Source organism: Schistocerca americana, chromosome 9 (genome assembly GCF_021461395.2).
Source record: "Schistocerca americana isolate TAMUIC-IGC-003095 chromosome 9, iqSchAmer2.1, whole genome shotgun sequence".
Taxonomy (NCBI): domain Eukaryota; kingdom Metazoa; phylum Arthropoda; class Insecta; order Orthoptera; family Acrididae; genus Schistocerca; species Schistocerca americana.
Window position 1 is genome coordinate 56,758,123 of NC_060127.1, and position 12,742 is coordinate 56,770,864.

Sequence of the window (12,742 nt, forward strand, 5' to 3'; positions counted from 1 at the left end):
CTAGAAACGGGGTGTTGCCGTGCGGATACCGTCAGTCGTACCTAGCCACCAGCTAGGTTGAACCACCTGAAGATGTCGGACAGTTGTTCTGAGGGAATATTGTGGAATTTGCACAACATGATCTGGCGGCAAACCCATGAAGATTATTTACAAAGGTATTTCTTATTGTGGCAGGATGTTCTCACGGAATTATAGTCACCAATTTCTCCTCTGATTGCAAAAATATTTTTGTTAACAGAAGTGTATAGGTGTTCATTTTTTTCCTCGCACCGTTAGTGTTGAATAATAGAGAATTATTTTGAAGGTGGTTCAATGAACCCTCTGCCAGACACTTATGTTTGATTTGCTGAGATGCCATGTAGATGAAGAGCAATGTTAAAAATCTATGTGTGAACATGCACTTGGAGAAACATATTGAGAAGTGCCATGTAGTGTTAATCACACTGAGCTGCAGTAGCATTGTCTCTGCAGGCATTTCAACAAAGGATATGATAAAGTACAGGTTGTAGTGTGAAACACAGTTTAGTTTTGTTACAAATTGTGATGTACAGCAACTGAGGCAGATATGTGATGTCATGCAACTGTATGGAACAACAGAGGCTGTAAGGAGAATATGTATTTAGGGCAGATTCCAATTCATTTTGGATGTAAAGGAAAGTGCTGGTCATGAGCCAAATGCAAGTTGACAGTAGACATTGTAGATGGATCATGACAGATTTTCTCACAAAATTGGGGTCTGTGCTGGAATTGGCATTGGAGAAATTGAAATTGATGAGAACAGTCTTAAGTCAGTGATTCCTAAAGATCTGACTGTGTGTAAAATTTGGGACTTCGTAAATTAACTGCCAGACTGAAAGCAACAATGGCAAGGACAGGTTTGATTGACTCATATGTCTTAGATCCATCATTTCTGCCAATTGTCATGACAGGGAGTGACAGTTGGGCTATCTGTCTGATCAGTAGTTGAGTAGATGACTCTAATACTCAAAGTACACTCTGTATGTGTCAGATTTTGAAAAATATCTGACATTTTGTGACATCTGAGGACAAATTGGTTTTTGATGACATTATGCGTCTACATTATAACATAGCCATAACTGTCGTCTATCTACTGGAGATAATTTTATTGGTGGATAAAGGTATTTTGTTTGTATCTTATTTTGTTTTGTAGTGACCATCCCTGAATTTTATCTTTCAGTTTCTTTTTGACTTTACAAGGGCACACTTTTTTAATGTTGCATGAGCAAGTTTAAGTTTAATGTTGAAGCACTAAGGAGTTTTTCTGCAGCTTTTACACCTTTACATTGATTTGATGTTAAAAAAATACTTGCTGCAATCTCTCAATTTTGGTGGTCGTTTTGGAATTATATAATAATGTTAGCATACTAAGTTTTTATCAGTTTGGAGCAAAAAATTATGTTTTTTGTTTCTTCTTTTCTAGTGCCATCAAGGCAACATTTCCCCGTCTTGCAAAATTGGTGAGTGCTCTAAAATTTACATTTTATAGTATATTTAATTAAAGTAATTGCTTGTAGTGCTTGCTATGTGGTTCAGTGTCATGCGTTTATCAAAAGTGGCACTAAATGTAAGTCGCCCTAGGGAAAACACTAAAAAGAGTCATTTAATGCCATGTAATTCTGCTCCTGAATGTGATGACTGTCTGGATTTGATTAGAATGAGAGTCCACAAGATTGGGCAGCTACATCACACCTGGGTTAAGCCACTCACTGAGGATTTGAACACACAATTTCACCAAATTGTGGGGCTGCTGGTGATGGTGTTTTACGTACTGCTTCAACATGTTCCGCAGATTCTCTGTGGAGTTCAAGCAAGATAATTTTACAGGCCAGTCAAGATGTATTACTGTGGGGGAGTGTACAGAAAACCAGTAACATATTTTTCCAGCCTGATGAACTTTCCTATTGTTGCCTTGAGATATAGTGATGGCAGTACCCTCTTGTAGGTGACTGACTGCAAATGTTCTTCACATATAGTTTCCATCACACTGTTCTGTTGTTAATAGATTCGGATGGACCTTCATTCGTTGCCTGCAGCAATTCCTGTCAGATTTGGAAGCGATTTTGATTCACAAGCCATGAAATGTGTCTTTGGTCCCACTCGGTCGCAATCTTTTTCTGACCACAATTCAGACGTTGTTACATGGCTGGTTGTAGGCACATCGAGCAGTTCACCGCGAAACACCCACAAGTCCATTAATGTCACACACTTATGGCCATGTACACAGCCCAGTACTATTTCCCCCCTTCCCCCCCCCCCCCCCCCCCACACACACACACACACACACACACATCCTTACATTTACATACAATGTACACTTGAAACCATTTCAAAAAGCCACCCACCATGCAACACTGTGTGACCAGAAGGATTGTCATTGGAAAGGTACCAGTCTTTTGATCACATTTGATTGTGTTAGATTTTTACTCCAGTGTGTTGTCTTTGGTTGCCTCGGTGTTAGCTTGTAGCAAGAGGTTTTTGTAAAATCTGTCAGACATCATTTTTAAGAGTACTTGGATGTTAGTATGTTGTTCTGTCAGCACTGAACACACATCTGTTTAAGAAACAACCGCTTCAATGTAACTGCCACTTTTGTAGTAGAAGTAGAGGAACCTAGTGGGAGGACCCAGCACTAACAACCTTCTACTCATAGAAAGGACTTCTCATTGCTTTTAACTTTCCCCATGTATCCCAGAAACTAAATGCTCACCAAGAGGCATACCCCCTCCCTCCTCCCCCCTCTCCCCTCCCCTACCCACTACCCCCTCTCCCCAACCCCTTCCCCCTCCCTGCCCCCTCGACACACACACACACACACACACACACACACACACACACACACACAGTTCATTTGTTGTTGAAGACATCCTTTTTACATGATACATTGTTCCTAATTCAGAACAATTTCCTTCATCTGTCACCTGAACATGTTTCCTGTACACTCTCTTGTATCCTAGATCTTTCTCTGTTGGTGAAACAATAATTAACTTCCAGAAGCTCAAGTTTTTTGTATAAGACTTTTTTTCTTTTACAACTATTGCTAAATATATGCTCCTTCATGTCTGGAAAACCCCACTAAAAAAGTGTCCGGTGAATTGGTGTTTGATTTTCATTGACTATTTTGGTAAATAATAATTAAGGTCATTCCATATGGACAGAAACTGATGGCACCTGCACTGTAGTCTCTCGGACACAAATGGAATTTACTGGCAGTGACAAATACAACACTCGTGCACTATGGACCAGTCCAACTAAAAGCTATATGAAGGAAAGAACATACTGAAGGAATCACATCAGTGATGTCAATGTTCATGGACTGCATAATGATGCCTGAAGTTTTTTGGTGAAGTTGTAGTTCCAGTTCTATGGTAGAAATAGGGGGAAGACAAACTCCACATTTGGACAAGTGAAATGAAGTTTTTAAAAGCCTTATTTGGAGGTAGAGAAAGTTTGATATTAGATAAGGGCAGAAAGTTTGATATTAGATAAGAGCGTTACAGTGGACAACTATTTACTAAATTAAAAATTATCAACATAAGGTGGTGTGAACATCATCGTGGGTACATGTTTATAAATTACCAGCAAGAGCCATGAATTATGCTCCAAATTAAGAAAACGTTATGCAGGAAGGAAAGGACATGTGACAGAGCTTTATAAGTTGTCTCTCCTATTTTTGTCTTCAAAATCTGTAATAATGTAACATATTTTATTTTGCCAATGATGTTATAATTTCTAGCTACACATTTTGCGAATACTAGTGTTTTCTGTTATATGGTGCCAGCAGGATAGTGTTTGATGATGTGACCAATATCAACTTGCATATTGAATGATGAAAGTCATAGAGTTGCTGAATACTGAAGGTGAAATGCAAATTCTTATTTATTTTGTTTTTTGGAGTTACTTTAGTGGATATAGATAGAAATGCAAATGCCATTACCTGATCCAAATTGATGCAGCTAACACATTGCTACAGAGACAGAACCAAATAGTGGGAGAATGGGAATGTGTTCAATGCACACACACACACATTCCAAGAGTTTGCCCATTGAGCCTAATATTAAACCCGTCAGGAGTGTGATGAACTTGTAATTTTCAATATCTTCTCTTCCTTCTCATCAGGCATACATTATATGATATTGCACAAGAAGGCCTGGCAGAATTGAGAAAGAAAGAAAAATATTATGTATATATGGTGGCATGGAGCTTACTATTTTCCTTGTTAACTAAAATATTACAGCATTAATGACGGCTTTTTTCGAGGGATGGAGACTTTATCTCCATAATGGAAAGCAGATGGCAACATTGACTAAAAGCACCACAGGAATAAAACTTAACTCACAGTGGGCAAACATCAAGTATTTTTTTCTCTGCTACAGACGTGCTCTCTGCATTGTAAAGGACTGAATTTCTCTTCATTATTCATAATAGTTACTGTACTGCATCAATTTAAATAAAACACTGGATGAAATTTTAAAGAGTTTGCAGAGGTAAGAGCGCACTGTGTAAATTTGGTGCATAGTTGCTTTTAGCTGGTATATTGCAGTTTGTGAAATGAAATGTAGATCAGATATCAAAATTGGTAGGTTACCTCAGATTGAGGCCAGTACAATTACAGGAGCAGAGAACATCATGTGAGGACAACTCCCTGTTGTGTAATTCAGAGGAGTTGGCGGTGGAGAGAAGGGCCCAGATGGACCAAATTGTGAAGCAGCCATTGAAACTGAACATGTTGTGCTTAGCCGTGCATTGCACCACAGAATGGTCACATTTGTTAGTGGCAGCGGCCATTCATCCTTTTAGACAGCAAGACAGTAGTCATACTGACGTAAAAACCAGTACAGTGTTTGTAGCAGAGTTGGTATATGACATGGCTTCTTTCACTGGTGACATGGCCTCTAATGGTGTAGGTTAAGCCTGTGACATGACTGGGGTGGATGGACAAGTCTTGCACTTGGGTCTTTCACAGAGATATAATCCATGTGACAAGGCAATGGGAGTGGGATGATGTAGGGATGGATTAAGATGTGTAGATTGAGTGGGCGATAAACACCACTGCGGGAGGAGTGGGAAGGATCTTAGGTAAGATTTCCCTCATTTCAGGTCACAATAAGAGGTAATCAAAGCCCTGAGGAAGGATAAGGCATTAGAAATCTATTTGTGGACTAGGTTTGGAGGGGTAGTGCCTGTCTGATGGTAAAAGTCATTATTTCGTGTTTAAAACCACATAATATGAGTCTTTGTGAGGTTAAAGCTTTAACTTAGCTGTGGACCACTTGTAGGGCTGCTCAACTATCACCTGAGCTGTGTCTGCTGGGGTCGAGTTTTGGTCCTTAATCAGTGTGCTTCAGTTGTGAATGAAAACATTACGGTTTTTGAACTGCTCCTTTAGAGTCATTGGAAAGTCTTGTATGTTGGGTGGAAATAAGAGTGAGCCTGGTACTGATTTCTGTGGTACTCCAAATGTGTTCTCCCATTATGAGGTTATTTTTATTCCTGAGATACTGTCTGCATTCGTTACGGAGGTAAGATTCTATCCCTGCAAAAGGGATCCCATTAATGTCACAACACTTTAATTTGCTAAGTAGCATTTTGTGATCCACAAAGTGAAGGCTTTGGCAAGGTCACAGAATATACCAACAGGATATTTATTTATTTTGTTTAGCTCTGCTAGCTATTCATTTGTGATATCTTGTATTGCATTCTGTGTGAAGAATCCTTTATGAAAACCAAATTGAGAGATGGTCAGTAATCAGTTAAATGAGTTAGTTTTATATCATGGGCCAGTTTTTAAACATTTTTGAAAAGAATGGAAGGAGTGATATAGGCCTGCAATTAGAGGTAGTTTGCGTATCTCCAGTTTTGTAGATGAGTGTTACTACAGCTTATTTAAGTCTGTGAGGAAATATGCCTTGAGCAATTTTCTAATTACAAAGATAGTTTAAGGTTAATCCTGTCAAGTCAGAACAAGCCTGAAAAACTACTACTCTTCAGTGACCTGATGAATTCTATAGTCTCCTTAGGTGCTGTATTTTTAAAACTGATATGTGTTGGTGGTTAAATGCAATGTATGCACAAGTAAATCCAACACATTTGTATTTATTACTGGGTGCAGTGTTTGCAGCCACTGTGTGTTTAATTTGGTGGCCAATGATTTGAAAGTGTTACTATTTTGTGCAAGATATTTTCTCGAGGCTCAATTTCATTTGTTCACTATTTTCATGTGTTTCTTGTTTAATAATGTTATTCTTACTTCTGTTCAACTGTACCTTTGTTTGTTGTGGTGGAAAATAAGACGTAACATGCTGTAGGAATATGTTTAAGATTCTGATTTCAATTTTCCACCAACTCAGTCTGCTTTATAAATTTCTCCAGAGCATTGTTTCTATAATTTCTCTGTAAACACTATAGTTAGTCATTGTCTATGATTCTGCAATACAGTACTTTTCTTCTGTGATCTGTAATTAAACTGGTCAGTAAAGCTTGTTGCTAATATTTGACCATCATGGTCGGACATACCGTTGACTGTTAGTTTTACATCTAAATCACTGCAGGTTGTTGGTTCTTAAAACAAAGTATCAGTAGCTGTTGCACTATGTTCTTCAATTCTCATACGAAATTTTCTTGTGAAAAATAATCCAAAGCTGGACATCAAAACCTCTACTAAATAAATCACCACCATTTGACTGTATATTACTGTTTTTTTTTTTTTTTTTTTTTTTTCTGAACAATCTGGTTTTTGGCTTTTACACCTTTATCAATTACATTGTGTAAGTTATTATGCTATTACAGTAATATACCATCAAATGGCAATGTATTCTTTCAAAAAAATACTGTATGACTGTGGCTCAGCACCATCACAAACTTTTTAACTGGTTCCTTTATTAAGTACTGTCAGAAGAAAATTGACATTGCAATTGGCACAGACAATAATTTTCCAGTTAAGTGCATAAACTTATTAAAATCATCGCCAGCTACTTTATGAGGCTTCAGATACTTGCTCCCGGTACTCTGCGCACTGTCAGCACCATCAGCTTGTGTGTTTCCTGGTAGACTACTATGACACAGCATTCAGAAAGCTATTAAAAACAATATTAAACAATGGAAAATCCAGGATGGAAAGTAACAATGTTGTTAAACACAATAATCTTTAACTTGGAGAGCCCGGGACATAACTCCAGTTTTGCATGTACAGGATGTAAACCATAACTGTTTACTACTTACCACAGTGATGTAGGCGAAGTCAAGATGATGAGATTCGTAATAGGACACTTGTGGTTTATCAAGCTGGGAAACGGCCTCCGATTGACATACAAAAGCCACCAAAGCTACAGTCAAAATCATCCTTCAATATTAAAACCTTGTTCTTGTACTTGTAAAATGTAAAATTCACATTTGTGTAAATTGCACCTCAAAATATTGTGGAATTTCACAGCATGAAGTTAACGATTAAATCATTTTATTTATCTGGCATTCTTAATACGAAACTACTGTGCTCAGAAGGGTTAATTTGAGATCTGATTGTAAGTGTAATTAGCTTTTCACGTAATGGTTGCAAAAGTCTTTTAAAGTCTTACTGAAAAGTTGAAATTGGTAATGTTAACGAAATAGCCGACTGAGCCCGTGATGCAAGAGAGCGAGAGGACATTGAAAATATTGCTTGGCATGTGCGTGCTGTAGTTTAGGTGGCTTTTGAAGGCCAAGTTGAGACATAGACTTAAAGTGTTCCGTATCAAAACACCACTGTGGTTACTGTTTACACCCTGTGTAGCGAGTCCCCTTTTCTTTTCTTTGGTTATTCAGTAGTTTGATATTAGCTTCTGTCTATCAAGACAAATCTGAAATAGGATTAAATGATTATACAGAAAATTAAATACCCACTGTGGTTCAGTTGAATAATGTGTAGTATTGTGGAATTATCTCCTGGAACTACAAAGTTAAAGTAAATGAAGTTTTTATTCAGCAAGTGTGATTGGTGGAGTAATGATTCAGCATGCAGCAAGTGAAGTCTGTGTTTAAAAAACAGGATGCAGAAAGTTATTCTGAGCCCATTACTATTCTTCCACTGTTAATGATTTCCAGTTTTGTTTGAATTAGTAGGCAGTCTCACATTTTTGAAGGGTGATACAAGTATTGTTGCCAAGCCAAATAATGATGCACAGACATAAAACTTTTTTGTGGGTTACATTTACTGGATTGACAGCAGTGATCTTGCACTGAAGTTTGTGAAACACAGCTCAGTCAGACGCTTGAATTTCTCGTAGATTATTTGAAACATGAACCTCCTTCATTTTCAGTGCATGAGTGCAACTAGAAAGAGAAATGCTCAACAAAAACCACAATAACAACACACACACACACACACACACACACACACACACACACACACACCACACAAACAATGATGACCTGTATCATGACTCAGCAGTAGTGAAAATTAATTACTTGCAGGTGAGTAAGTAGCATCAACTCAGTCCCTCTATTGTTTTGCTAGAGGGAGTGTAAGATTTTAAGCAAAAACATCCATCACTTGCCTTGTTAATCTCAACCGCTTCCTCACTAAGATCGAAGTCAATGCCAGACTCCCTGTGTTGTTGTATTCCACAGGAGTACCAGTGCCAAGGTAAAGTCCTGCAATAGCAATAGCAGATTTGCTCGGCTGTCATAAGCGTGTGTGATGCTTGTGCTCTAAGCACCAGTCCTCCATGGTCGTGATTGACTGACGGATGTATGACAGCCACAACTGTAAGAAATACAGTAGGCACCAGCCTTACGCTAATAGAGATCATCCTAAACAGACTCTAAAAGGGGCCCAGTCTTAAATGGTGGTTGAAAAACATGCTTCACAATGTGTTTCTGCAAAGTACTGCCAAACCTGTTGGAAATGCTACTTACAAAAGGTGAAAAAGACCTTAGGTTTAGATGCCTCCTCATTATTTTAATGATTGGCCAGTAGAACATTGCATGGCTTATCTGTCTTTCATTGTAACCATTCTGGCGAAAGGTGACTTCATTGTGGGATGCATCAGTTGACAAAATTTCAGGAACTGAAATGATGTAATAATGAAATGCTGAAGTATTCCTTCATTCTCTTCTGGATGGTGACAGTTATCAGAATGGTGATACTAACTGGTGTATGTTGGCTTCCTATAAATGACATATCCCACTGTGGCATCAACCTTCCCCCTGATCGACACATCATTCTTTCCCAACTTCTTAGTGGGGGGGGGGGGGGGGGGGGTCTGTTGAATTCAGATGCTATGAAATGGTGTTTAAATTCTCACTGCCATGAGTCCAAACAACAAAGTTATTGTCTACATATTTAAAAATGCAAGTATCAGTGTTACCGTCTCCAGGGCACGTTCATTAAAATCTTCTGTAAACAGACTGCCGACAGTAGGTGACAAAGAACTCCCTACCACAATTCCGTGTTTCTTCTCATAGACATATCGTGATAAGGATAGATTGCTATTCGCCATACAGTGGAAATGTTGAGTCACAGTCAGGCACAACAAAAAGACTACTAAACAGTAAGCTTTTGGTCAAGAAGGCTCTTCTGAATTAGACAAAAACAAAAGACACACACACACACACACACACACACACACACACACACACACACATTCACGCAAATGCAGCTCTCACACACATGATCACTGTCTTTGGCGAGGCCACATTTTGTCTACTCATAGAATCATTGTATAAAAAGTAATTGGAAGTCAACACTTGCCAGAATACATTAGTTAATTCTACACAAAACCTAACCTCCATTATCCATAGTAAATCAAACAGTCCTAAGTTATTGTACACACTGATCTATTGTTTATACTCTCTTGTGATAAGGAATTTTTCTTCAGGAGTTTGTTAGTGACCTCTCGATACTTTTTGTTTGGTCAGCACTTACAAAGGGAGGCCGCCAATTGTGAAATTCAGATTCGATTCATACTGCGCATAATAAAAGCTCATGGCCAGAGGTGTAATGTGGCAAAGCACCAAGATGCACTTCTCAGCCGTTGTCGAGAAAATCGACAGTTAAAAGAAACCGTTGCGGTGAAATACTCTCGACGATTAGTAATTTTCTACAGCGTCGTGGCGCAGCGGTAAGCGCTCGGGTTTGTAATCCGAAGGTCACCGGATCGAATCTCGCGCCATGCAACTTTTTTTTTATTATTAGTTTTTTGTAATTCATATATATATATATATATATATATATTATATCTAAAAACAAAGATGATGTGACTTACCAAATGAAAGTGTTGGCAGGTTGACAGACACACAAACATACACACAAAATTCAAGCTTTCGCAACAAACTGTTGCCTCATCAGGAAAGAGGGAAGGAGAGGGAAAGACGAAAGGATGTGGGTTTTAAGGGAGAGGGTAAGGAGTCATTCCAATCCCGGGAGCGGAAAGACTTACCTTAGGGGGAAAAAAGGACGGGTATACACTCGCACACACACACACATATCCATCCACACATATACAGACACAAGCAGACATATTTAAAGACAAAGAGTTTATATTAATATACTACACGCAGTTTTTTCGAAATTTTCCCGAATTTCTCCGTCCTTTAACGTGTTTTGGCAGCAACACAACCACCTAACCTTTGTGCACATCGTTGTCTACCAACCCAAGTCCAACATAGCCCACCTGTAACCAACACCTTTTCGCCTTTTTTCATTCCAGATCTCCAGTTACTTTCCAGTTCACCTTTATCTCTCCCCATATATTTTTATTTTCATTTTCATTTCACCTCATGTTACACTTTCCACCTTCTAATACCATGTCACCCTCACAACACCCCCACAACGACCCCATTAAGTTTTATTTACATTCCCTCCGCAAACATGCTTTCGCCCTAGCCAGATTACGCTCCCATATTCTATTTTCTCAGGCTTGTCTGACATTTGGCATTATCCCCAAAGGCCTCACACTTAAAGTTCCCATCTCTGGCTGCAACCCTTCCTTCCATCAGTCCCTATACCAGTTCCAAACTGAACAATCCATTGCCCTCACCCACCTAATCCTTCACCTACACATCAACTCAGCCAATGAACACACCCATCAACTCCTATCCTTAATAAAAGTCCTTAATCTTTCCTCTCCCACATCCACACCGGCTGTTCAGAGCATCCTCCTACAGGCCAACCGTAAATTAGAACAGAATGCCACTCTCCACCTCAAAAAACTATCCAATCTCCTGGTTTCCCACCTCCGGAAAGGCAACTCACTCACCCTTCACAACCTTTCCACCAAACCTCAACCTCCTCTCATTGCACACAAACCCAGTCTCTCCCATCTACTCAATCTCCCACTTCCAGCTCCACTCCCTCCAAAACCTCAAAATTCCGATCAACACAATCTGGAACCACAACACCCTAATTCAGTAGTTAACCTTTCCTCCAAACCTCTCTCCCAATCCGAAACCTCTGTCCTATCCAAAGGCCTCACCTTCAGCCCCACTCCCAGATTCAACCAAACAGCCCTCGTCAAAGATTTACTGTCCTACACTCGTACTCTCTGCTGGAAATATCACTTTGCCACGAAGAAAAATGATCCTATACTACTCCTAATGATCCAACTCCCCAAGACACCATCCAAATTGAACCCTGCCTGGAACAGTTCCGTCCTCCGTCACAGTGGGACCCACCTCCTCTTCCTCAAAATCACCCTCTCCAAACCTTCCAGGAATTTCTGACTTCCAGCCTTGCATCTCAATCCTTCTTAAAAAACCTTAATCCTACACCCAACATCACCACTGCTGAAGCCCAGGCTATCCGTGATCTGAAGGCTGACCGATCCATCGTCATTCTTCCGGCGGACAAGGGTTCCACGACCGTGGTACTTGATCGTCGGGAGTATGTGGCTGAGGGACTGCGTCAGCTTTCAGACAACACCACATACAAAGTTTGCCAAGGTAACCCCATTCCCGATGTCCAGGCGGAGCTTCAAGGAATCCTCAGAACCTTAGGCCCCCTGCAAAACCTTTCACCTGACTCCATCAACCTCCTGACCCCACCGACACCCCGCACCCCTACCTTCTACCTTCTTCCTAAAATCCACAAACCCAATCATCCCGGCCCCCCCATTGTAGCTGGTTACCAAGCCCCCACAGAACGTATCTCTGCCTACGTAGATCAACACCTTCAACCCATTACATGCAGTCTCCCATCCTTCATCAAAGACACCAAGCACTTCCTTGAACGCCTGGAATCCTTACCCAATCTGTCACCCCCGGAAACCATCCTTGTAACCATTGATGCCACTTCCTTATACACAAATATTCCGCACGTCCAGGGCCTCGCTGCGATGGAGCATTTCCTTTCACGCCGATCACCTGCCACCCTACCTAAAACCTCTTTCCTCATTACCTTAGCCAGTTTCATCCTGACCCACAACTTCTTCACTTTTGAAGGCCAGACATACCAACAATTAAAGGGAACAGCCATGGGTACCAGGATGGCCCCCTCGTACGCCAACCTATTCATGGGTCGCTTAGAGGAAGCCTTCTTGGTTACCCAGGCCTGCCAACCCAAAGTTTGGTACAGATTTATTGATGACATCTTTGTGATCTGGACTCACAGTGAAGAAGAACTCCAGAATTTCCTCTCCAACCTCAACTCCTTTGGTTCCATCAGATTCACCTGGTCCTACTCCAAATCCCATGCCACTTTCCTTGACGTTGACCTCCACCTGTCCAATGGCCAACTTCACACGTCCGTCCA

The 12,742-nt window shown here is 40.2% G+C and overlaps 1 protein-coding gene across 1 annotated transcript in view; it reads left to right on the top strand.

Moving 5' to 3' along the window:
- LOC124551146 (nuclear RNA export factor 1-like) overlaps positions 1–12,742 on the top strand; it is a 214,143-nt gene that overhangs the window by 116,125 nt on the left and 85,276 nt on the right. Inside the window, exon 10 of the mRNA XM_047126110.1 lies at positions 1,442–1,478. Coding sequence (XP_046982066.1) covers positions 1,442–1,478 — 37 coding nt within the window. The remainder of the gene's footprint in view (positions 1–1,441; positions 1,479–12,742) is intronic.